General features: G+C 35.2%; 1 protein-coding gene across 2 annotated transcripts in view; it reads right to left on the minus strand.

Annotated features, from left to right (window-relative positions):
* Positions 1–27,047, minus strand: part of LOC111148967 (methyl-CpG binding domain protein 5) — a 205,030-nt gene that overhangs the window by 50,017 nt on the left and 127,966 nt on the right. For both annotated transcript variants that reach the window (XM_022505930.1, XM_022505853.1), the window contains exons 3-6: positions 22,411–22,584; positions 11,428–12,101; positions 2,712–2,814; positions 1,452–1,632 (exon numbers count right to left, since the gene is read on the minus strand). In XM_022505930.1, coding sequence (XP_022361638.1) covers positions 1,452–1,632; positions 2,712–2,814; positions 11,428–11,540 — 397 coding nt within the window. In that variant the 5' untranslated portion in view covers positions 11,541–12,101; positions 22,411–22,584. The remainder of the gene's footprint in view (positions 1–1,451; positions 1,633–2,711; positions 2,815–11,427; positions 12,102–22,410; positions 22,585–27,047) is intronic.

Consider the following 27,047-nt stretch of genomic DNA (forward strand, 5'->3'; position numbering starts at 1 on the left):
ATATTCCACTAAACTGTGTTTAACCTGAGTATAAATAAATATGAAGAAATAATCAGGCAAATCCAAACTGAGGAATATCTGTAAAGTTGAATTAGACTCTTCAAAAATAGATTTTAGGAGACTGGGGAATTGGTGCAGATTAAAGAAGTATAACAGTTTAGTGCAGTGTATGATCTTCGATTGCATCCTGGGTTTAAGAATTGAAGAAATTATTAGGACAATTAGAATTTATTAGGACCACTGAGATAATTGGATATTATTAGGACAACTACTTTCTAATCATATCCACTGTATATTATTATTATTATTATTATTTTTAAAGACCTTATTTATTTGACAGAGACAGAGACAGTGAGAGAGAGAACACAAGCAGGGGGAGTTGGAGAGGAAGAAGCAGACTTCCCACTGAGCAGAGAGCCCGATACAGGGCTAGATCTGAGGACCCTGGGATTATGACCTGAACTGAAGGCAGATGCTTAACCAACCAAGCTACCCAGGCAACCCTATACACTGCTTTTTAGATAATAAGTGCTAAATTTTGAATATGATAATTAGATTGTGGTTTCTATAGGTGAACATCAATGTGTGCTGACATATTTAGGGATGAACTGTCATAATATTTGCAACTTTTGCCACAAAATGTTAATTGTCAAATCTAAATGAAGGGTACTTGGGTGCTCAGTGAACTGTTATGTAATTTTTCTGCAGCTTTGAAATTTTTAAAAAATAAAAGCATGTGTGTGTGTGTGTGTGTGTGTGTGGTGGAGGTATGAAAAGTTCTTGATCAGGTGATTTCTCTTAGTAGGTGTTCAAGAAATAGCTACTAAGTGTCTGAAAGAATAACATTGGGGGCACCTGCATGCCTCAGTCAGTTAAGCATCTGCCTTTAGCTCAGGTCATGACCCCAGGACTCTGGGAATGAGCCCTACTTGCTGCTCAGCAGGGAGTCTGCTTCTCCCTCTGTCCCCCTCCCCGCCCCCCCCATGCGTGTGCACACATACTCTCTCTTTCAAATAAATAAATAAAATCTTTAAAAAAAAAGAATAACGCTGTTAGCTCTGGACAATATTGCTGGTTCTGTTTGAGGACTTGATACCACACATCCAAACCAACTCTAGGAGAAATGTTACATTTGTTTCCTAAAAATCAATGATACTTTTTCATTTGTTAGCTCAGCTCTGTGTACTTGCATAGCATTTGTATGTGTTAATTGGTGTTTATTCTGCTCAGTTAACTCAATGATTTAAATAGGAAACCTGGGGAGATAACTTCATAGGAATTTTTCAGACTAATTTGCTATTTGTCAAAAAATGATAAAACATGCAACTTTAAAAGCATTCTGCGTGTTTTAAAAAGGGGACTCAGAAAATGTTTGGCTAAGTGATATCCAGTGATTCCTCAGGAGAGAAGATGGGGAGAAAAATTTCTAAACCTTTCACCACATTACATACTTGTTCCTCCCCCGGGACTGGTGAGCACCAGAGAAGGATGTGGGGCTTCCATGCTTTTGTGAAGTGTGGCCACTGCAATGATTTTTCTTTTATGTATGCATAGCTTTGTGACATCTTCATCTGCTTTAACATCTTCTGCAGTTCTCTGTTTCACAGCAGCTCCAGGATCAAAATTAAACACCTGGAAAAAAAAATTCTCTGTTTAGAATATGTCTGTGAAAACACTAAATTAAAAAAAATTCTCTTGTTATAAGAAAAGTTTTGCATAGATTAAACCATAAATTTGAATAAAACCAACTCAAGTTTTTAAATTTAAGAAAACAACTTTATATATAGTATAATAAATACTTCTGATGAACTCTTGTATTTTACTGACAAAATAAATAATGAAAATAAGACAATCAAATCAAGATAAATGTATGGAAAGTTATAATACCCGATAATGTTTGCAATTTTAGATACTTCCCAATGTTATAACAGTACAAAAACAGATTATGGTACATTTAAAAACCTCTAAGAACTGACATTTCTACATGCTTACTTTTTCTTTGGCTTTATTTTATTACTGTATTAATATTACTTTTTCATGGATTTAAAACGTCTATTACTCTATTTTTTAAAAAAAATCTTATTACATATTGTGTATATACTTACAGGCTATTTCAAATGCTTTTTTGGGGGTGAATGTGGTGACACAAATAAAAGGAAAAGCTGTCCATTAAACTTTAGTTCTAAGATTAGCACATAATAGATATTCAGAGAACAGTGACCTGTTTCTATGCTATTCTAAAATATTTTATTATTTAAAATAACTGTATTTTTTACCTTGCAAAGGACTAAAACAGCTTTACTTTTGGCTCAGAGGGTTCAGCCTTGTGATTTTAGATATATTTGTGGCAGATTTATCAACACCAGTGCAAAAAAATCATATCGTAGATTGAATAGTTATAGTAGGGGGAAATGCACTATTAAACAATGAGCATGTGTATAGCTCAAATAAAAAGGTGCTTAAGAGATTCTGATGAAATACTTAATATGAATATAGGTTTGTCACTTTTGAACATGACCAGGACTTGAAATATTTCCTACAATTTTAAGCATTCCAGAACGTATGCAAAGGTATCTAATTAGATAAAGACTTTAAAGTGCATATATGATTGGAGAAGTAATATAAAAATGAAATGCCAAATGAGAAAAACAAATACATGAAACACCTAAAAAAATATAGCACTGCCAATAGATCTATTGTGAAATGGTTACCTTGGGAAGAATAAGAGGACATTCCAAGCCACACTTGCATGTTCCGTCAGTAAGCAGGTATGTTTTAACCTGCTCCAAGCAAGATAACAAAGACCCACTGGGACTGTAAAAATAGTTTAAAAAAACATCAGGAAATAATTCTGACTGCACATATCATATGAAAAAAGGCATAATTTATAGTCTTACTGTCCTTTACAAGATAACATTTTCCTACTAAGGAAAAACATTTGCTTTGTCAATATTATGTTATCTACTAAATTATAGCCTTTAACACTATCATTCTTTCTTTTAACCAAACTATTTCTCAGAAAAATAGAGATTTTCATAGAAATTTAAGTAAAAGTATTTTGAAAACCAAGAGTGCACTAAGGATGAAAAAAAAATGCTATTCTTAAAGAAGTACAGAAGCAGGCAAGAAGGACCAAGAAAACTACATGAAAGTAACCATTACTTTAAACTAGAAAATCTACCTTTAAAGCTGATTGAGGAAAGACTGAAATTTAGGAACATGTTGGAAGTCTAACCAGAAAGTGACTAAATCTATAAAAGTTGGAGCTAACAAGTTTTTCCCTTCAGTTTTGGAGTCTAGAGCTATATTGCCCCAATGTAAAAACAGAGTTTCCTTTTTTCCCCAATCCATGTTTTTCTTTGAAGATAGACAAGTGTGGCCTAACTCAAATTGTACTGAAGAACTAAACCAGACTGTCAAGTAAAGAGGAGCCATGCAGGCCTTCTGGTTGGTAATTGGGGTACTGCTCTCAATGTTAGTACTCTGTGGGTCAAAAAGTCAGTTTAATACATGAATACTGATCAAGTTTAAGTCTACAGATTAGGTACTAATTCAGATGATAGGATAAGTCTTTGATTTTTAGTTACAATGAAGGTCAGTTTAAAATGGGCTATTTGTACCTTAGGACTTGTACTATTAATATGTTGATTTTATAACTTAAATGCATATTATGCTTGAAAATTATCATATATTTTTCATTCAAGAATATCTTTTATTTATGACTATTCCTTCACTTTAGCCTTCTGATTAAATTTATCCAGAAATGATACTCGCCATTTTATATACAAAGCATTACTCTACTGGGGGCAGACTGCCTATACAAAAACAGAGGTAATAGTTTTAGATCTATAAATAAACCAGATTTAAAATGTAATTCATTTTTATGGACAATCATATAAGTGACTTATGAATATAGAAAATTTCAATTAAAATCTTCCACATTGTTGACTCATTCATTTGTTTAGACTAACAATGTTTTTCAGATGATATATTAAAAAGTAATTCCCGTATTACAGACTTGAGTTCCACCCTAGCGGTAGGGGCAACCAGATGACTTTGAAGGTCTGGTAATTTTGATAAAACAAGATTACCAATTAGTTGTCATATGAAGAATTAATGAATTTTGTGAAAAGAAACTGCCTAGCATTTTACAGTTAAAGAAAGTGTACAGACTGAATCCTAGAGGAATTTAACTGTAAAATTAAACCCGAAGACAAAAATTCCTGAATTCCATTAGAGTACTCTACTCTGACACTTTAAAGACATTTCCTCTCAATCAGTCAGTTGAGTTCTTTCCTTCAGCTGTCGCTCTTTAATTAACTTTCGGGAGTAATAATTAATGTAAAAAATAGTTACAAGTTTTAACGGCACAGATAAAGCTCAAAAGATTGGAAGCAGGTGGGAAATTTAATGTGCAGCCTCGATGCTACCCTCAGGCAGGAGCAGCTGGAGACTAACCTAAAAATTACAAGCAAACTGCATGTTGAGAAGGGAGCTACAGAAGGAGGACTAGCCTCCTATATATGTTTAAGTAGTAATTTAACCAGTTATATATACAAATAAATAAAAACCATGCTGACTGAATTTATTTGATGGTACTTAACCTTATCTAGTGAAGTTTTTTTCTGAAATAATTCTTAGTGTATAGATCTGGATTGGGAGAACTCACAGTACCAGTTAATGAAGTCTACTTACACTTGGAAAATCATGAATGAACAAGATGAATGACAGATTCCTAAACCTAACTTGATTTAACTTAGCTCTCAGCAATCTGAAAAGCTGATGTATCTTCCATAGGGATGAAGATGAAGTAAAAAATTTAAATTATTAAAATTTTAGACTTATTTGCTCTAAGCTGAATATATAATATATATATGTATATATATATATGTAAATATATATATATTTGCTTCTTATAGCCTAGAATAACCACAAATATGAACAGTAACATTGATATCTTGCTATATTACAACAAAACATTTTTAGCAGTTTTAAACAACATTGGCAATAGGAACACTTTGAAAAACTTATGTGTCCTTGTCCATCTTATCTACTGTGGGATGAGCCCCACATTCCCTGCTTTCTTTTCCTTTCACTCCAGTTAACATAGGGCACATCTTTACCATTTCAGGAATAAAATACTTATGTGCAAAATAATTTCAATAGGTAATTAAGTTTCCCTCAAGAAACAACTTACACAAAGCAAACAAACCTGAAAGAAAATCTGAACTGACTTTTGAGTTATTAAGCTATGAAATCATTTGTATTTATACAATAGAAAAGATCTCATTTATATAAATAAATCCTTGTTCAAATACAGAATTCCACTGAAGCTGGGATACAAATAACCACACTGAAAGAAATAGCATTAATGCCGTGTAATGGGGTTACATTACATTAATTAATGTAATGATGCAATGTGATATCCTTTAAAAAGTCCTAAATCTGCTTCTGATAGTTTTTTTTATTACACCACAAAGAAAGATTTATATTATCATAACCTTTCATATACTTCCTGATAAACTACAAAATAAGTAACTTAGGTGGCATTTGTTTAATAATAAGACTAAAACTTGGTTAAGCATTCAAGATGATAGTGTAGGAAAATCCTGAGCTCAACTCTTCCATAGACATAATAAACCTACAACTACATATGGAATAGTGCTCCTTAAAGACTTAGAAACTAGATGAACAGAGAGCTTCCACAACGTGGGGAAGCACCGAGGTGTGTGGAAGTGGCAGAGATACAGTCTCAATAAGGAAAAAAACCACACCCGAGGCATGAAGTTCCACAGTCAGGAAGAATCTAAAAGGTATGGAACTCTTCCCTAAAAAATGAGAGATTTAAGCTCCACATCAGACAACCCAACCCTTGGATATTGCACAGGAGGGACAAGTCCCCAAAATAGCTGGCTTTGAAAACCAACAGAAAATACGTCCAGAAAAACTACATAATTATAGGAAACAAACCAAACAAAACTGCTCTCAAAGGGCTCATGCATAGACTCACTTGACCCAGAAACTAGAGCAAAAACACTAGATTGAACAGTGCATAGGCCACAGTGAAGATACCTACCTACCAATCTTGGAGAGTCTGCTGGAGAAGCAGGAGGCAGCAGGGCCTCTCCCCAAGGACTAAGACATTGGGGACAGTCATTTCTGCCACCTCATTCTGCCACACTGATCCAGGCACTGGTGGGCACCATTGTGGAACCCTCCTACTAGATCATTAATGCAAAGGGGTGTGCCTTGCTCTGAGCTCTACACAACCTTGCATCTCTGCCAGGCCTTGCAGCCTACAAGACCCTAATCTTGCCCACCAGCAAGCCTGCAGCAGTTACCCTCAGGCCACAATCCAGCCAGGGCAAGGGCCAGCCCTGCCCAGCAGTACATCCATAGCAATTGTGGCCCCAAGGCAACAGAATGGTACACAATGCCCACATGAGGGATACCCCTGTAGCAGCTGACTCTGGTGGTTAGGGAGGACTGTACTTCTAGGCCTCATAGGACATCTTATATAAGGCCACTTCTTCAAGACCAGGAGAGGTTGCTGAACTGCCTAATACATAAAAACAATCACAGAGAAGTAGGCAAAATGAGGAGACAGAGGACTATATTCAAAAAACCAAGATAAAACCTCATAAAAGAACTAAACAAACAGGGATAAACAATCTGTCTGATAAAGAGGTCAAAGTTATGGTCATAAACATGGCTACCGAACTGTGAGAACAATGGATCAACAACACATTTAGAACTTCAATAAAGAGATAGAAAATAAAAGAAAGTACCAATCAGAGCTGAAGAATACCATAACAGAAATGAAAAATACACTAGGGGGAATAAACAACAGATTAGAAGATACAGAAAAATGGATCAGCAATCTGAAAGACAGAGTAATGGAAACAGCCTAAATTGAATGACAAAAGAGAAAAAATTAACAACTGAGGACAGTTCAAGAACCCCCTGAAACAACATCAAGCATACTAACATTCACATTATATTTAGGGGTCGCATAAGTAGAAGAAAGAGAGAAAGTGTTGGAAAACTTATTTAAAAAATGATAGTTGAAAATGTCCTGACCTGGGAAAGGAAAGAGACATCCAGGTTCAGGAAGCACAGAGAGTCCCAAACAAAATAAACCTACAGGTCTACACCAAAACATATTATAATTAAATGTCAAAAATTAAAGATAAAGAGAGAATTCCACCCCCCCCAAAAAGAAAAGTAATTAGTTACATGTAAGGGAATTCCCATAAGACTATCAGCTGATTTTTCAGCGGAAACTTTGCAGGCCAGAAGAGAGTGGCATGGTAAATTCAAAGTGCTGAAGGGAAAAAGCTCACAACCAAGGATACTTTACCCGGCACATTTATCAATCAGAATTGATAAACAGTTTCCCAGAAAAGCAAAAGCTAAAGGAATTCATCATAAGTAAATTGGCTCTACAAGAAATATTAAAGGGACTACTTTAAGTAGAAAAGAAAAGGCCATGACTAGAAATAAGAAAATATATGAAAGAAAAAAATAATCTTGCTGCTAAAGGCAAATATAAAGGAAAGGTAGTGGATCAACCACTCATAATGCTAGTGTGAAGATTAGAAGACAAAAGTAGTAAAATCAATGATATCTGCAATAATTAAAGGATATATAAAATAAAAAGATGTAAAACATAACATCAAAAACATAAACATGGGTAGAGGGAGAGCAAAAATGTAGTTTTTTAGAATGCTTTCAAACTTAGGTGACCACCAACTTAAAACAGATTGCTGTATGTATAGGTTGTTATATATGAACCTCATGGTAACCCCAAACCAAAAATAGATACACAAAATAGATACACAAATAGAAAAAATAGATACACAAAAAATAAAGGGAAAGGAATCCAAACATAAAACTAAAGAGCATCATCAAATCACAAAGGAAGAGAGCAAGAGAAGAAAGAACAGAGAAGAACTACAAAAACAACCAGAAAACAACAAAATGGCAATAAGTACACACATATCAACAATTACTTCAAGTATAAATGGACTAAATGTTCCAATCAAAAGATACAGTGTGGCCGAAGGGATTAAAAAAACAAAAACAGAAACAAGACCCATGTGTATGCTGCCTGTAAGCGACTTAACTTCAGATCTAAGGACACACACAGACTGAAACTGAAGAAATGAAAAAAGATATTCTATGCAAAGGGAAACAAAAACAAAGCTGGGGAAGCAATATTTATATCAAAAATAGACTTTATAACAAAGACTGTAATAAGAGATAAAAAAAGGAAATTATAAAATGATAAAGGGATCAATTTAACAAGAAGATATAACATTTGCAAATATTTATGTACCCAACAGAGCAGTACCTAAATATATAAAGCAAATATTAAGAGACACAAAAGGAGAAACTGACAGCAATACTATAACAGGAGGGGGTTTTAACACCCCACTTACATCAATGGATAGATCATCCAGACAGAAAATCAATAAGGAAACACTGGCCTTAAATGACCCACTAGACCAGATTGACTTATTAGATATATACAGAACATTCCATCTCAAGAGCACATGGAGCATGGTCTCAGGGTGCGGAATAAGTCTCAATAAATTTAAGAGATTGAAATCATGCAAACCATGTTTTCCAACCACAACAGTATAAAACAAATGTAAAATCAATTACTAGAAGACAAATTGAAGAAACACAAACACATGGAGACTAACCATCATGCTACTCCACAACCAGTGGCCAATGAATAAATTAGGAAAAAAAATTTTGAAACAAATAAACACAACATTCTAAAATCTATGGATGCCACAAAAGCAGTGTTAAGAGGGACGTTTATAGTGATACAGGCCTGCTTCAAGAAACAAGAAAAATCTCAAATAAATAATTTAATCCTATGCCTAAAGGAACTAAAAAAAGAACAAATAAAACCCAAAGTTAGTAGAAAAAGGAAATAAACATTAGAGTGGAAATAAATGAAATATAGACTAAAAATAAAAAAAAATAGAAAAGATTGATGAAACTAAGAGCTGGTTCTTTGAAAAGATAAATGAAATTGAAAACATTTAGCTAGACTCATCAAGAAAAAAAGAAAAGAGAGAGGACCCAAATGAACAAAATAACAAATGAAAAAGAAGAAAAGACCCTGAATAGCCAAATCCAATCTTGAGAAAGAAAAACAAAGCTGGAGGTAATCACAATCCCCATCTAAAACTATACTACAAAGCTACTGTAATCAAAACAATATGGTACTAGCATAAAAACAGATACACAGGTCAATGGAACAGAATAGAGAGTACAGAAATAAACCCATGGTTATATGGTCAATTAATCTACAACAAAGGAGGCAAGAGTATACAATGGGGGAAAAGATAATCTCTTCAATAAGTGTTGCTAGGAAAATTAGACAGCTACATGCAAAACAATGAAACGGGACAACTTTCTTGCACCACACAGAAAAATAAGCTCAAAATTGAAGACTTGAATGTAAGATCTGAAACCATAAAACCCTTAAAAGAAAACATAAGCAGTAAGCTCTTCAACATCAATTTTAGCAAATTTTTTTTTTTCCGGATTTGTCACCTCAGGCAAGGACAGCAAAAATAAAAATAAACAAATGGGACTATATCAACCTAAAAATCTTCTTACACACCGAAATAACCCACCAACAAACAAAAAGACAACTTACTGAATAAGAAAAGATACTCACAAAGGGTATATCCAATAAGGGGTTAACATCTAAAATATAGAAAGAACTCAAACAACTTAATACCCAAAAAACAAACAGTGAGATTAAAAAATGTACAGATGACCTGAATGAACATTTTTCCAAAGAAGACATAGAGATGGCGAACAGGCACATGAAAAAATGCTCAACATCACTGATTATCAGGGAAATGCAAATCAAAGCCACAATGAGATATCCCCTCATAGGTATCAAAATGGCTGTCATTAAAAAGATAAGAAATAACAAGTATTGGTCAGGATGTAGAGAAAAAGGAATCCTGTACATTGTTGGTATGAATGTAATTTGGAGTGGCAAGTTTGGAAAACAGTATGGAGCTTCCTCAAAAAATTAAAAATAGAAATACCATATATCCAGTAATTCCACTTCTAGGTATTTAACCAAAGAAAATGAAAACACTGATTCAAAAAAACATTTGTACTTCTATGTTCATCACAGCATTATTTACAATAGCCAAGATATGGAAACACCCTAGATGTTAATAGATAGAAGAATGCACAAAGGGCATATGGTACACACACACAGACACACACACAAACACACACACACTGGAATATTACTCAGTGGAAAAAAAAGTATGAGATCTTGCCATGTGTGACAACATGGATGAATGGAGTGGGTAGTACGCTAAGCAAAATATGTCAGAGAACGACAAATACTGTATGACTTTACTTATATGTGGAATCAAAAGAACAAAATAAACGAATAAACAAAACAAAATAGAAACAGGCTCATAGATATAGAAAACAAACTGCTGGTTGATAAAGGGGAGATGGGTGGAAGGACGAACAAAATACATAAAGGGGATAAAGAGGTACAATCTTTCAGTTATAAAATAAGAAAGACACAGGAATGTAATGGACAGCATAGGGAGTAGTCAGTAATTATGTAATAATTTGTATGATTATAGATGATAACCAGACTTATTGAGGTGACCATTTCATAATCATACAAATATTGAATCACTATGTTGTACTAATAAAACTAACACTGTGTTATAGGCCAGTTTAAAAAAACCCTGAAACTTCTTGTCAACAGTTCAGTTATTCCATTTGACTCATTGTACACTAGATATATGTCACCAAAATTAAAAAGAGCAGGCATTTGCATTTTATTTGTATGATTTTTACTTGTGAGATGAAGAGCCATCTCCATCATGACTTTCTTTTTTACTATTATATACAACAGAATAGATTAAAAACTGCACAGAAAAAATAGGGAAATTATTTTTAATTAATATCAGGAATTAAGAAGACTCATAACATACTGCCTATAGATAAAAACACTCAACCTTACATCAGAAAAGCCAGCTGAAGCACTAGAAGGACAGGAAAATATTGTCAAGACCTATCGGGTCTACGTCTAGTATTTTACATTCTCCTGTGAATGTGGTAATGATGCTTATATGTTTCTTTTAGAAATCTTCATATTTTTCTTTATCCTTGTGACAGAGATAAGCAGAATGACACCTTATATAAACACAAGTAATGCATAAAAATTTTCTCTTGTAACCTAAGGCAATTTACAATGCAAAAATAAAACACTCGAATATTTCTAGCACAAAGGTCATTTATTCAAATTTATGTGAGGTGCTGTCAGTGATGGTATGTTGTTTCCTCAAAGGAACAGACACGACTTCCCTAATTTTGGGACTGCACACTTGGAGTGACACAGGTAATAAGGCAGCTCACCTGACATAAAGCACTCCATTTTGATCCACACGACGCTGCCAACCCACAGGAACTTGTATAGCGGGAAGACCTCCATCTTTGTCCCCTCCGTCACAGTCCTTGCCTCCATTCATTTTCTGTGTCTGCTTGGGACTCTCCAAAGATATCAGCAATAAGATGATATCCTTATATTACAGGGCATGATGGCCTTCAAAAATGGCCAATGCAGCACAGTTTTTCCCAGACTGTACAAAATGCATTGGGAAGCTTCTGCTCAGTTTGGAACCAAGTCCTTGAAATCTGCCATTGTGGAAAAAATCAGTTTTCCATTATAATCTACATTAAATAAACAATATTTAATTCCTAAGGATGGTCTACATGGGTAAAAATGAGTGCTTCTGACTAAGGAAAATCATATTCACCAATGCTGGTACCTGCCTGAATTAGGGGAGGGGAGGAGTGTAAAGTTTTTAGTTCAACATTTTGTCTTGAACCTTGATGTCAGACTAAAATAACCTCTATAGTCTAGAGACCGGTCTCATTTTTACAGTGTGAGTCGGTTAATATTTCCAGGTACTACCCGCCTTTAGAGGCCACATTCTTTAAATTTTCTCTTCATCTTCCAATCAGAATCCAAGATGTCGTAGGTTGGTTCATCTGATGTTTTCATGTCTTCAAAATTCCAATAATGTAGCCTGAAACATATGTAAATGTGTAAACTTTATATTTAATATTGAAAACTGAGAAGCTGCACACGTTTAAAAATAGAATAAACTCCTAAGTGCACCAAACCACTTTGATGTTCTCTGCCGTCAAAATCACATGTCAAATTTGTCTTGCTTTCTTCTTTCAACTTGATCCCCTTACTCTAGTTAACCAATTTGCTTGCTCTTCGCCACATGTAACTTTCTAATTATTAGAGATAGATATATGATCATGGCATTTCACACACATACACACACACACACACGCACCCAACCTCCTTCTTACAATAACAATATATCTATCGCTTCTTATTATCACCTCTTATGTTCTTACAATTGGAAAGTTTCATATTAATCCAATTACATTTTATCACTCTTTAATTGTATATGCCCTTAAAATTTACTTTTCTCTCCAAATCATCATATTGGCCTCAAGAAGAACAGGTGTTTTTTTTTTAAATTAAAAGAAAATATACAGCACATTTTCAAGTACAAGAGATTCCTCCCACTGTTCTGGAATATAAGAGTGGGAGTTGCTTTATAGTTAAGATTTACAAATTCCTGTCTATTATGGGGTACTCTCTTAATTCCTTTATTAAGTCATAAGGTGCTGCTTGGGGAAAATACACTGGCTTGAGACAACAGCAATCAGTGCTATTGTGGAAAGCTTGAAAGAAAGAATGAAATTGTTAAGTAAAATAAAGATGGCAAATAAGAATTTTAAAAGATTTAGTACTTAATCCTAATGGAGAATATGATGTAACAGTTGCCAGCATTATTTCTGGAGGTATACAAGCCTTTCTATAATCAATTTAATATGTAGTGGGTAACTACATTGTGGGACTCATGAACCTATACTAAAGGATGAATAAAAAAAAAATCATTGTGTTTTATGAGTGGGATGTATGGCTTGGGATAAAAATATCCAGTGATAGCATCATCTACAGATTCAAAAAATGTTGTACTCAAACAACTTAACTGAATGTGAAGATGATACACTCTTGAAAACTGTGTCAAAGGACGTAAGAATCAATGAAAATATTAAAATTGCTTAAAAATTTTCAATAAAAGGATTTCTATTTTAGATGTTTAAAATCTATATGTATAACTTAACAAATTAAACTGTGTAAATAGACACATAACTAGTTTATCTATATCCCTAAAAGCCTACAATTTAAGTTAGCCCCAAACATTTTTGGGCCTGTCTTTATTGAGAAAACAGGAGAATGCCTTACACTAAAAGGCTTCATGTATTCAGGCATATGCTCTATTTGTAGCCTGGGCTCAGCGACAGAGCAAAGGTATTGTAATTTAGCATATACTCATTTAGCTGAAAGTCATAAACCATGTGCATGGGTGTTGTAAACATCAACAAGCTATGGGAAAAGTAGCAAAAAATTATTGGGAAAAATGTGGGGTATAAAGAAAAGTGCCCACTAGTATCATTCCCAGTGGTGTCTCAAGCTGTTAACATTGCTGGGGCCACTCCACTGTGTCTATGCTTCTCACAGAAATGACCTACTTGTCTCCCATTCCTTGTACCTTTAACCATGACCCCTACTGATGATGTTATGTGTTTATTCAAGTTTCATTTGATAGTCAGCAGCTACTAGGTACAGGGTATTATCCTCTGGCTGGAGTACAAAGATGGGAGGCACCTCTTTATCCATAGCCCACGGTAATGTTTGCCAGTAAGGAGCTGTTCAGTGTGGAAGAATATAAAGAAAAGAGGGAGGAAGGATGAGAAAGGATGGAGAGAACAAGGAAGGGTCAGTCCTACCCAGTGGAGTTCTCAGCGCTACTTGAAAGGTGGAAAAGAGACATGAATTTTGTACCATCCTAGATTCCCAGTTTTGTCAAATAGTAACAGACCCTTATTATCGAACCTGTTTTTTTTTTTTTTAACAGTCCTTTTCATGCTTACTTTATTACCTTGCTTTCCCAATAAAAAGTAGAAAAAGTTGGTGATCATTAGATTGGACTGGCTCTCATTCTCCCTATTTTTGAGCTTTCTGATCATTTGAGGCCTATTTTCTTTTTTCTTTCCTTCCCCCCCACCCCTTTCCTTCCTTCCTTCTTTTTTCTTTCCTGTTGTTTGTTTGTTTGTTTGTTTGTTTGTTGTCTGCTCTTGCATGTGAAGCCAACTTCCCTGAGGCAGGCTGGCTCTCTCCATTAAGTAATTTGTAGACCTGCCAGAGAGTAACATTGGATTGATTCCTGCCAAACGTCTCTCTCATATTTCAGCAATGAAAAATACAAATATCTGATGACTGGGTTTTACTTAGACCAGCAGTTCTCAAAGCATGGTCCTGGGACAAACATCATTATTGTCAGTAACGCCCAGGAACTTGTCAGAAATACAAATGCACAGGCCTGGCCCCAGACTTAATGAACTGGAAACTCTGGGGGCCACTCTGTTCTTTAAGAAGCCTCTGGGTGATTCTGATGCATGCTCAAGTTTGAGATCAACTGGCTAATGCCTCTGCCTACTTCCCAGGACACGGCCATCTAATTTCTCCACATTATGCAGGCAGCCAGTCCTCTATTCCCTTTTGGTCCCAGGGGAGGTCATCCTTTTTTGCTGATACTTGGACCTTCTAGAAGCAGCTCAGTTGCAAGAGCCTTAGGGACTCTTCACAGAGCAGAGGTCCAGAAACTACACAGTTATCAGTTATTTATCTGTAAGTGGCCCCGATTTTCTCAACATTCATTTTGTGAATTTGGAAAATTCAGAGATGTTTGAAGGTGAAAATGAAAATTGAACTGTAATCTCACTGTTGAATAACAACCACTGCAAACCTGAATGTACTTTAATCATTGTTTTTAGAAAGTTTTAAAAGCACAATTTAAAAAAGAATTTATAATAACAAATAAACCACCACTCCAAATTCACAATGAAAGTATTTGTCAGTTCTGCTTATTTTTAAAAACAAAGTACTATTACAGATAGAGTTAAATACTATCTCCCTCTCCCATTCCATCTTTTTTTAGCCCTATTTCCTTCTCTTCTATCTTAAGGCAACCACCATCATGATTCCAGTCCTCTTTCTTCCAGGTATGCTTTTATTCCCTATTTATATTTTCAATATAAACAATTTTTGGTGTTGTTATACGTGTTTTAAAATTTTATATAAACACTATTACACATACATATCATTCTGCAACTTGCTTTTTAAAATTCAACATTGTTTGAGAGCTATCTCAGTTGATATACACAGATCTATCTCTGTTGCAGATATATAGATCTAATTTGTTAATTTTTAACATCTGAATGGTATTGTATCATATGATTATACAACTATTCATCTACTGGCATATTTATCATATTAATGTTAGGTTGTAGAGTCTGTACATTCTCAACTTTTCAGATTCTGCCAAATTGTTCTCCAAAGTTGCACTGATTCCAAGTTTCTTCCATGTTATAAATGCATCTTTTCCTTCAAATATTGAATCATTACCACTTTATTTTCATCCTGAGCATTTGACTATGGCATTAAATACTTTTCCAAAATATGACTTTCAATTGCTGGATAGAATTTTAGGGGATATATCTATATCTATAATTTATTTACTTCCCTTTTGTGAACATAGATTTTCTGCTGAATTTTCACAACTACAAATAAATCTGAGATAACTATATCTTGTACATAAATCAATAGCCATTTTGTTAATTTACTGAGAATTATTTGGTAAAACAGAGTTGCATAATTTTAAGACCCCTGAAACGTTTCTTAAAGTGACAAAAGGGTAGTTTTGGGAAAGCACTTCAGGCCATGGTTCTCAAACTTTAGAAACCCATGTATATCCTCTTCTGCTATTTATGGAAATCTTCTCTTTGCCTCTAAGATTCTGATAAGTTTATCACTTACATAAACTCATTATTCAAGATTTAGTCAAGATTTATTTTTATAGTTTATATTATAAAAACAGTAGTTTTTCCTCTTTTCTTAATTTAACATAAACAACTACATATCTACAACATTTTTCCTTCATCTTCCCTGGAAATTCCATTATTACCTTGTTTATATGGCTTGGTTTAAGCCTAATAGACATAGGTTAAAACAAAAAAGTTAGAGTGGTATGAAAGTTACCTCCATCTCACTAACACTCAGAATCAGGGATAGATCTTACACTTAGGACAGAATTTAAGTTTTTTTTCACAGTTTTGGCAGCAACAATAATATAATTCAAAAAGTGGTGTGTGTGTGTGTGTGTGTGTGTGTGTGTGTATGTGTATGTTCTGAGGAGATGTACCACAATTCTACCAACATTTTCATTTTCCTACTTCCTTTCAATATGTAAATTAGTTTGAGAATTGGCTTTTGGTGAATTGAGTTTAGTGGCTTGATTTACTTCTTTGCATTGGCTTCTTCTGCCCATTTGGAATTCAAATTAGATGTCACGTCCTGGAAGACACTACACTATAAACCACAGGTAATCTCTCAGACTTTAAGTCACTGATACCTCCTGTCATCCATCTGTATGTTATCATTTATTTGTTTGTTCACTGGCTATCTCTTCCCAGCGGAATGTAAACTCCCTCACAGCATGGACGAGTCTCTCTAGGTCCTTCCTATATTCCCAGTTCCTGGTAGTGCCTGGCCTGGAGTAGGCGCTTAAGTGCTTCCTGAAGGCTATGCATATTCTAATGAATCAACATAGTTTTATATTCTGATTTTTGCCATGAAGGCTTATAAAGACTTTTTAGCAATATATGCATCTAAAATGAAAGAGAGGTTTTTAAAAGAAGCCAATAGAAGCCAATGAGTATTAAAGTTGACAAAATATACAAAAGATGTTTTGCTCTAGATCTGTCCCTGAGGATCTCATAATCTCTGAGTGATGATTTCTGTGTAGAAAGTACGATAGGGCTTCTAAGAAAATTAACAGACTGACTTTGTGCTTTATTTGTAAAGTGTGTCAGTTTTATTTATGAAGTAGTTTATATATACATTTAATTGGATTAATAAAGAAACCATTAAATGAATCCAACAATATAAAAATTAAACTTATATTTCAATAGGATGCTAATTAATGCAATAGACCTTTTTCTTCATTTGCTTTGCTGACATTCTTGTCAACCTAAGAATACACTCACTACTTAATGCAGTATTAAATGTATATTTTAAAAGTATTGTCGAAACATCATGAAGGCTATCAGATTATGACATCATGAAAACTGACAAGTAGTTATTCTTCATAAATCTTTCCAAATAACATCAAACATTATAATTTCTTCTGAATTATGTCACATAAACTTGACTAATGGTAAAATAATAAGTTGATTTTTGAGTCATATAATATCATGAGTAAATTCTATTAAAACATTTAAAATGACATCACACATTGATCTTGTACCCAGTGGAGTTCCTTGGATGTGTAGTAGGATAGAACGAATACCAGATGAACTGCTGATTTATCAAGGTAAGACTATGTAAATCAGGTAAAATACCAATATTTCATACATTATATAATTCTAAGCCATCATTTATACTTTTTATGCTATGGTTATCATCTTAGTCCTTGAAATATTTAAAGTTAATTAAGAAGTCTATTCGATTCCAACATTTGCAAGTGAATGCCTCATGTTCTCCAGCTGGGAACAAATCTCACATAAAACCTACCTCTATACTTAAATTTCAAAATAACTATGTATACACCACAACAGATATGATTGGATTAAAAAAATAACATCAGCATTAGCATTTTGGAGAGTAATGTCTGAGTGGCTACAACATTATTATCATTTAATTGGGTAATAAATGGATATACTCATAATCTTTCCATCATTATTAGTTAAATTATGCTGTTAGAGCAACCCTCAATCACATTTCTCCTTTCCAATTATCTTTCACTCTCCTATCAATTATTCAATTACTTCACAGTACTTAGCCAGCCCTCCCATCCAACCTCCCCATCTGTTTCACCTTTCACCTATTTATTCAAGCTATATGCATTTTTATTTATGAGCACACTTACCTTGCAGTTACATCTTTTTTCATTTTTTAAAAAACTTCCCCTTAGATTATCCCTATATTCATTCTGGTTCTTATTGTCATTTGGTTCTTATCTTCACTGTATAGCCACTTCTTCTAAAACATACTTCTCATATGCATCCAATGTAAGGCTCTATCAGGTTCTACTATCAGGCTCTACTTACCCCAAACTACCCTTAGCACATTTACATTTGTTTCATATAGTTGTGTTAGGGTACCATAAGCACATCTTTCCTGCCCTGATTACTGAAGCTCTCCAGTTCCCAATGTCTTTGCCCTGTTAGGGCAGAAAAGTGTAAACGTTCACAACCTATACATGAGGGATCGTATTTACATAGGAAAGTTACATTTTTTCACAAACTCGGAAGGTATGGGAATAGGTTCCTGAGAAGGAGGCCAGTTCTTAAAGTCAAGGTAACAGGCATCTTGGCCTATGCCCATCTATGGTTAGGGGAATTATTTATATCCATTTCTAGCTGCCAATGTTAAGCAACTTATACATTCTAGTCACACAGAAGCCCTCAGAGAGCAAAATGTTGAGTATAGTAGACTGCAATTGGCCTGAAATACTTTGTAGCTCCTTTTATCAGGAAGTAGGATTTATTACCCTGCACTTTGAATCTAGTTTGGCCTTGCAACTTGCTCTGACCAGTGGAATGTGATAGATGCAGTACTGTTCAAGTGCTGAGTCTAAACCTTGCATCTTCCACCCTTGCTTCTTGGAATGTCACTGTCCCAAGAACAACCTGAACCAGGCCGCTTAAGAATGGGAGTCCAGGTGAGGAGAGACAAGCCCAGCTAGTCCAGTCAAAACAGCTAAGGGCTAAGACATGGGAGTCCAGTCAACACCATGTGGACCAGGGATGAGCTGGCCCAGCTGAATCCAACCTACACTGCCAACCCACAAAATCATGACTAATTTTTCAGATAGCCAAAAATTATACAGAAAACAACCTGTAAGCCTAAAAATAGGGTTTTATGTAAATTAATTACTGTATTGAGCAGCTATGTAGCTCTACCCTTTATTAGCTTGTGACCTTGGGCAAGTTTTAAAATTTCTTTCCTTTATAAAACAGATTATAGCCCTATAGAATTGTTCTGTGGATACAAGTTAAAAGTCAAACCAGGGGCGCCTGGGTGGCTCAGTGGGTTAAACCCTCTGCCTTCAGCTCAGGTCATGATCCCAGGGTCCTGGGATCGAGCCCTGCATCGGGCTCTCTGCTCAGCGGGGAGTCTGCTTCCCCCTCTCTCTCTGCTTGCCTCTCTGCCTACTTGTGATCTCTGTCTGTCAAATAAATAAATGAAATCTTAAAAAAAAAAAAAAAAGTCTTAAACCAGTGGCCAGCACACTGAGTAGCTAAATCATTATTTATGCATAGCTATTAAAATCATGTTATGGAAAACTTAATAGCACTGTAAAAGATCCATGATATTGTCAGGTGAAAAAAACATACTACACATCTTCATTTACAAAAATGCTGCTACATATGTAGATGTGGAGTAGAACAGCACTGCCCTCTCACTGGTTGTCTCTAGCTAGCAGGAATATGAATGATTTTTATTTTCTTCATTGCTTTTCTGTATTTTCAGAATTTTCCATAGCAAAAATGTATTGACTTTTCAATCAGGAAAAATATTTCCAAAAAACTAAATATTATATCCATAGATCAGCCAATTAATGTTTTCCTAATCTTTAAAAGCATTAGGGAAACTTTTTTTGGGAAAAGTCACAAGCTTTGTGCCTAGTATTATGCTATTATTTTTCTTTCTGTTTTAGCCAAGTAGAGAAAAATATACAAAATCCTACATTAACCTGGATGTTTTAATACTAGAAAAAAATTAAGATTATCCCTTTGATTGGTTCTAAAATGCTTCAGAGTATCACTCTTAATTTTCTGCTTGGAATATATCTCCCATCCCTACATTCTTGTTCATTAAAGCAACTTCTATTTCTCTTGGTTTAAGTGTCACTTCCTCAGAGAGGCCTTCCCAGGTTTCTCCAACCATTAGTTGGTTTTCCAAGTCTAAACTGGGTACCCCTTACAATTCCTCCTTATAATGTCCAGAATTTCACATATATTACTACACATAACTAAGCTTTATTTTTACCCTTGCCATTCTGCATGACTGCAAAGAAAGAGCAATTGGGAGAAGTTAAAGCTTCCCCTTTTGCCTTTAAAAATATTTAAGGGCACCTGGGTAGCTCAGTTCTTGATTTTGGCTCAGCTCATGATCTCAGGGTTGTGAGATTGAGCCTGGCATTGGGTTCTGCACTGGGTGTGGAACTTTCTTAAGTCTTCTCTCTCCCTTTCCCTCTGCCCCCCCCATGCTCATGCAGTCTCTCTCTCTCTCTCTCTAAAATAAATAAAGAAAGAAAGATAAAAATATTTAAGGAAGTGGAAAGTGAGGGTCGGTATACATATATAAAAAATTCTTACTATACATTCTTTTATTTATTTATTTGAGAGAGAGGGAGAGAGAGAGTGTATAAGTAGGGGGAGGGGCTAATGGATGGGGAAAGGCAGAGAATCTCAAGAAGAGATTGTGCAGATGCCAAAATTGGGCTCATCTCATGAACCTGAGATCAGGACCTGAGCCAAAACCAAATGTTGGAGCCTTAACTGGCTGAGCCATCCATGTGCCCCCATTTTACTTTCTTAAAAGCTATAAAGTATACAATTACCAGCTCCCAAATATGTATTCTGTAAAAAAAAAAAAAAAAAATTAGAGGACTGTTTAAAGTATAATAAGAAGTTATACCAGCACATCTATAAATTAACTGATAAACTCACTACACTGCTGAGAGAAAAATTATTTATGATTTCTTTCTGCATATTAGCCACCAGCAGAGTTTGCTATTTTCGTTTTTCTGTACTATAGTGAAATTTCTCTTAGCGAATACTTAGAAAAAATACTTGTCTGCATTTACATAATCTATTGTAGAGTAAACTAGAGGGTATTATGCCAAGTGAAGTAAGTCAGATAACAAAAGACAAATACTACCGGATTTCACTTACTTACGGGATCTAAAAAAAAACAAATGAACAAACAAAATGAAACAAAAACAGACTCGTAGATACAGGAAACAAACCTTTTGTTACCAGAAGGGAGAGGGCTTGGAGGGTAGGCAAAATAATGAAGAAGATTAAGAGGTAAAGTCTTCCAGTTATAAAATAAATAAATCATGAGTATGTAATGTACAGCATAGGGAATACAGTCAGTAATGTTGCAATAACTTCGTATAGGGACAGGTGGTAACTAGATTTATCATAGGGATCATTTTGTAAGGTAGGAAAATATTTAATCACTATGATGTACACCTGAAAGTAATAGGATATTGTATATCAGTCATATTTCAATTTAAAATTAATTAAATCTGTGGTAAAAAAAAGAATGAGACAATTATGAATTATGCCCCTTTGGGGTTGTATAACATATTTAAACAACTCATATTTATATACTTTTTTATATACAAGTGTTTAGCACTCTTCAATTCATCTGGCAATAGATACCCAGTTACTACTTGGAGTAATCAGTTCTGTAGAGAGGTAATGGTGCCCCCTAGTAACCTTGAAAATCAGTTTACTCAAGGCGGAAATAAGAAGACTCCTCAGCCATTGTAGAAACCCACCCAAAGATACTGTCTCTAAATATGTACCCATATCTAGGAATGCTCAGGTCCAATCAATGCTTCCAACAAGTGTAATTAAATGTAAAAGATAACTATAGTCTAGTAGTTCAATAAGGTCTTTCAAGAAGGAAGAGGAGGAATATTATCTCTGTGTGGATTCTAAAAACAGGAGTCCAAAGCATATAATCCCTTGGTCCCATGAAATAAGTGAACTTTTACTGTGTTTATGTAGCTCACACATCAGGAACAAAATGAATGAGTAGTAATACCTGTAGATGTTTTGTGGTGTCATATGAAAAGTGTCTCAAGGAAACTCCACTTAGCATTGGACTGCTAACTGGAATGCTGAGGGAGGCAGAGGAAATGTAGCAGCCAAAGAAAACTTATGCACAAGTATTTAGGTTGCAAAGGAAGGCAGTTTCAGTATCATAAAACCAGGTATAGAGTGTCTTAGAGAACATGCTGAAGAAAAGCAAAATCTGTAGAAAATGAAGTCTCTAATTTAACAAACAGTTAAACAAAATACAAGACCAAGTTACAAACAAGAGGTCTCTGGGCCAAATCCCACTTGCAGAAGTGTTTGGCATGTACACAGTTTGAGAATAATAGTAAAATTAGTTGACTATATTTAAATTAAAGGATTTCATATGAAAATTTGCATTTCCTGCTTTACCTGAGAAACTGGACAATGTGGTAATACTAGGTCAACATTCCTGCCTTTCAACAATTATCTGGAACGGAGCAGCAGCTGCTCCTTCAGAAAGGACTTGGCTCTCCAGTTCAGTGCAGTAGGTTCCTGCTTCATTCCCATCAGCCTGGCCTCTGTAGGCACTTGGGTTTCCAATCTCTGGAATAGAAAGGACCTTGAGATAAGGCTTGAAGGACTCACTGTAGCCTCTGACAAGAAGTACAGCTTTTTTTTTTTTTTTTTTAAAACAACCACTTAACCTACACGTCATAGTTTCTTCACAGTGGTGGAGAATGAACTCTCAGTGGATCATCACGCATTAGTATGTGAAAGAGAGCTGGTAAGGCAGCTAAAACCATGAGCAAACAGTTAATTTTCTTGATAAAATTGAGATGACTGAAACCATGGTGATTTTTGAGTTGGAGGAGGTAGAGGTTACACAGAATTCTCACCCAACTTCAATCTTCTATCACCCCTTCTTTCATAGCCCCATCATCAGTAACACCACATTAGCATTATCTCAAGAACTCATCTTGGGATCAAAGAATTATGGAAGCAAATTGTACATTACCATTATTGAGTTGTAAAATGCCACCCCTCGACTTTTAACATTGTTTCCTTTCAGCAAATAGGAAAAAAAAATCATAAGACTTTCAAAAGTGTACTTGAGACCTTATCACCCCTTACTCTATTTTCTCCTAGCCATCAAGGAGACATTGACAAGGTTCTTTCTCAGTCAGGGTAAAATAATCCTTGGGACAGTGTAGCTCATTTTTTTCTCTTTCTATAGCTAATGAACAACCTTCTGATTTTTGTTGGATTTCATAGGTGCTTTGATATCATCAAGTTCATAATTTGGATATTTGGTACAAGTATTTCAGTCAATGAGAGCAAATAAACAGATAAATGGCTTACGTTTGGCTTATAAATTAATTTCTTATAAATATGGGTGACCTGTATCAGACCCTAAAGTTCCATCACCCATGAGAGCAATGGCAAATAATTTTTTTCTTGATTTTCTTTATTTTTTAGAGTAATCTCTATGTCCAACATGAGGCTTGAACTCATGAGTTTGAGATCAAGAGTCGTGTATCTATTGACTGAGCCAGCCATGCACCCTCAACTTTTTCTTCTAATTGGAAGAGTAAGAACCACATGCTGGACCATAATTATGACACAGGATGCTCCTCCATCTTTGTGTGCCTGAGAGCCAGCCTACTCGTTCTTTTTTTGCTTTTGGTTTTAGGCCAAAGCAGGACAGGGGAATGTGAATAGGACGTGGTGTACATATGCTTGCACATTGCTGTTCCTCAGAAAGCCGCCAGGAGGGACAAAGCAGCAGCTAAGGAATATGGAACCAAGATTAAATAACTATGTCCCTATAATCCTGATATATTAAAGGCACTCCAGACATTAGGTTGAGTGTTTTCACTATTTACTGGGCATCAACTACAAGTGGAGCACAGTAATGGATACCAAGGAACTGAACATAAAGAGCATACATGACTGGGAGGTGGAGGGCAGGGAGTAAGGCAATTAGGGAAACAGGTAATTACAATACTGAATGACACTGGCTACAATAGGGCTAAATGTGGAGTGCTAAAGGAGCACAAAGAGCAAGCTAATCTAGTTTTCAGGGATCAGAGAAAGGGAGACACAGGATACATTTAAAGATGCACTGAAGTTAGAAAAAGAAAGGTTAGTAGGAGACCTCAAACTTCAGCTCATCCATGCAAATGATCTTAGTTCCAAAAGAGTCATATTGAAGATTTTATGTTTCTGTCTGATAACAATTCCAATATTGGATATATATTTTTAAGCTGGTAAGCAAGCACAAAGGTCTCATTTTGTCAGGCCTTTTAACCTTGAAATGGGCTAAGTGATGAAGCATTAATGAATATTTTGTGCAGGAAGGTCTGGATGCCTGCCTCATGCCTGAAACAGAAAACAGTGACCTGACATCCAGATAAGCAGATACTGTTTTCTAGAAGAAATACTATCAAAGTACAACAATTCACTTCAATAAGAAAGTATTTTTAGATGTGAGTGCATTGGAAACAGAAGCTAAAAGGAGCAAGATATGGATGAGGGAGTTTTAGCCTGTAGATAAAGTAGTTCAAAACCATTTGGAAGTATACCCTTCAATAAAAGAAGTTGATAAGTGATGAAAATAAGGTGACTACTATTCTAAAGCTATTCAAGACAGATGTATGAACAATATTAGCTGACTTCCTACCATCTTCTGGGAACAGCACTGAACATTTTACACACAAATATATTAACTTGTTTAATCCTTATCACAACCCTATAAATAAATATTATTATTTTTTCTTTTCTAGAATTAAGGATATGGAGGCAAGAGAAATTAAATTACTTTGTCTTTTCCTCTCTGGTAATTTATATCCCCCTTTCCTATTTTATTGTTTTTCTCCTTAGTGTTTACCCATTTTACATTTACCCTATTGTTATTTCCTCTACATTTTTAACATTTACCCTCTTGTGATTTCCTCTGACAAGAGCATAAGCTCTGTGAACACATGACCATATAAATCATCACAACAGAAAAAATTCCTTATAATTTTTTGCTTTAGGTTCAAGACTCCTTGAAAGCTGGCTGTCTTACAACTTTTAAAAAAATTTCTCATAGCACAAGTATAGAACCTTACACATGCTGGAGTCAAAAATATTTTTTGAGTGAATGATGAGCATAATTAATCAGCAAGCATGTACTGAGTCCTTGTCATGCTTAGCACTGCACGTGTCACTGTCAGATTGCAAAGTACAGAATACCATCGATGTTCTCAAAGAACTTAACACCTAGGAACAGAAATAGGTAGATGCATGAGGAATACCCAGGTACAAAATAAGGTCTCACATTTCATTATTTCCATTCTTCAACCTAATAATATCTGAAAATGCTTATTGACCACTCCTCCCAAGACACCCTAGTAGTTTGCTGCATTAAACTTTCACGGAAATGCCAGGACTGTTCACAGTTTCATGCCTATGCACGTGTTGTTCCCTGAACTTAAGATTTCTTTCTGTATTCTTTTTTTTTTCTTTTTAAGATTTTATTTATTTCAGAGAGAGAGAGAGAGAGAGAGAGAGAGAGAGAGAGAGACAGCACAAGTAGGCAGAGGGAGAGGGAGCAGAGCAGGGAGTCTGAAGTGGGGCTCCATCCCAGAACCCTGAGATCTGATCTGACCAAAGGCAGGCAGATGCTCAACCAACTGAGCCATCAGAGTGCCCCTTCCTTCTGCATTCTTAAAGCAACCTTGTGCTCTTTAAACTCTAGGGTTAACTCCTCCATAAAGTCCCATCTAGACTCCTGCTCAGAGTTACTTATTCATTCCTCTCTCATTCTACAGTGCTATTTGCATGCCGACCACAATGTTTTATGCACACGCATTCCTTGTTTCATATAGCTTTGTTTTTGAGGTTGCCAACACATTACCAGGTACATGGTATGCAAACAATGTGCTTTGAGTTGAATTATTTGTTTTTCCACCTTTCAAAATGCTAAAGAACTTTTTTACTCCCTTAAATATAATAATAAAATAGTAAAGTTCTTTTAAGTAATATGTTAAAACCACCCAGTAATATATATAGGTGGCTAATTGTATGTGTGTATTCAACCAAAATCAAATGGAGGCTAAATAGAATCTACTTTTCTCTTATCCTATTTTCAGTATAATTTCTAAATTTGGGGACTGTGTGCAGTGCCTACAAGAGTGCCTGGCACACAGAGAATAACTTTTTGAGTAAATGAAATGAATGCTTGCATACAAACTAAATGGCATGGCATAAACTAAATGTACATAGGAACTCAGAGATGAGGTAACAATAGAACAGTGAGCTAATAATGGTTAGGAAATGTGGAATCTGAAATTTTCTAGCTCTATATAATATTTTTATTAACATATAATATATTATTTGTTTCAGGGGTACAGGTCTGTGAATCATCAGTCTTACACAATTCACAGCACTCACCATAGCACATACCCTCCCCAATGTCCATAACCCAGCCATGCTATCCTTCCCATCCCTCTAGCAACCCTCAGTTTGTTTCCTGAGATTAAGAGTCTCTTATGGTTTGTCTCCCTCCTTGATCCCATTGTGTTTCATTTTTCCCTCCATCCCCCCCCCATGAACCCCCGCCCTGCCTCTCAAATTCCTCATATCAGAGAGATCATAAAATAATTGTCTTCCTCTGATTGACTTATTTCACTTAGCCTAATACCCTCTAGTTCCATCCATGTTGTTGCAAATGGTAAGATTTCATGGTGTTTTTTGATAGCTGTATAGTATTACATCATATATGTGTGTGTGTGTGTGCGTGTGCGTGTGTATACATCTTTATTCTTTCATTTGTTGATGGACATCTAGGTTCTTTCCATAGTTTGGCTATTGTGGACATTGTTGCTATAAACATCTGGGTGCACATGTCCCTTCAGATCACTACATCTGTATCTTTAGGGTAAGTACCCAGTAGTGCAATTGCTGGGTTGTAGGGGTAGCTCTATTTTCAACTTTTTGAGGAACCTCCATATTGTTTTCCAGAGTGGCTGCACTGGTTTCTAGCTCTATATAACTTAACCTTAACTTTAATTTTTCAATTTGTA

Source organism: Enhydra lutris, unplaced genomic scaffold, assembly GCF_002288905.1.
Source record: "Enhydra lutris kenyoni isolate GAN:26980312 unplaced genomic scaffold, ASM228890v2 scaffoldscaffold1, whole genome shotgun sequence".
NCBI classification, from domain to species: Eukaryota; Metazoa; Chordata; class Mammalia; order Carnivora; family Mustelidae; genus Enhydra; species Enhydra lutris.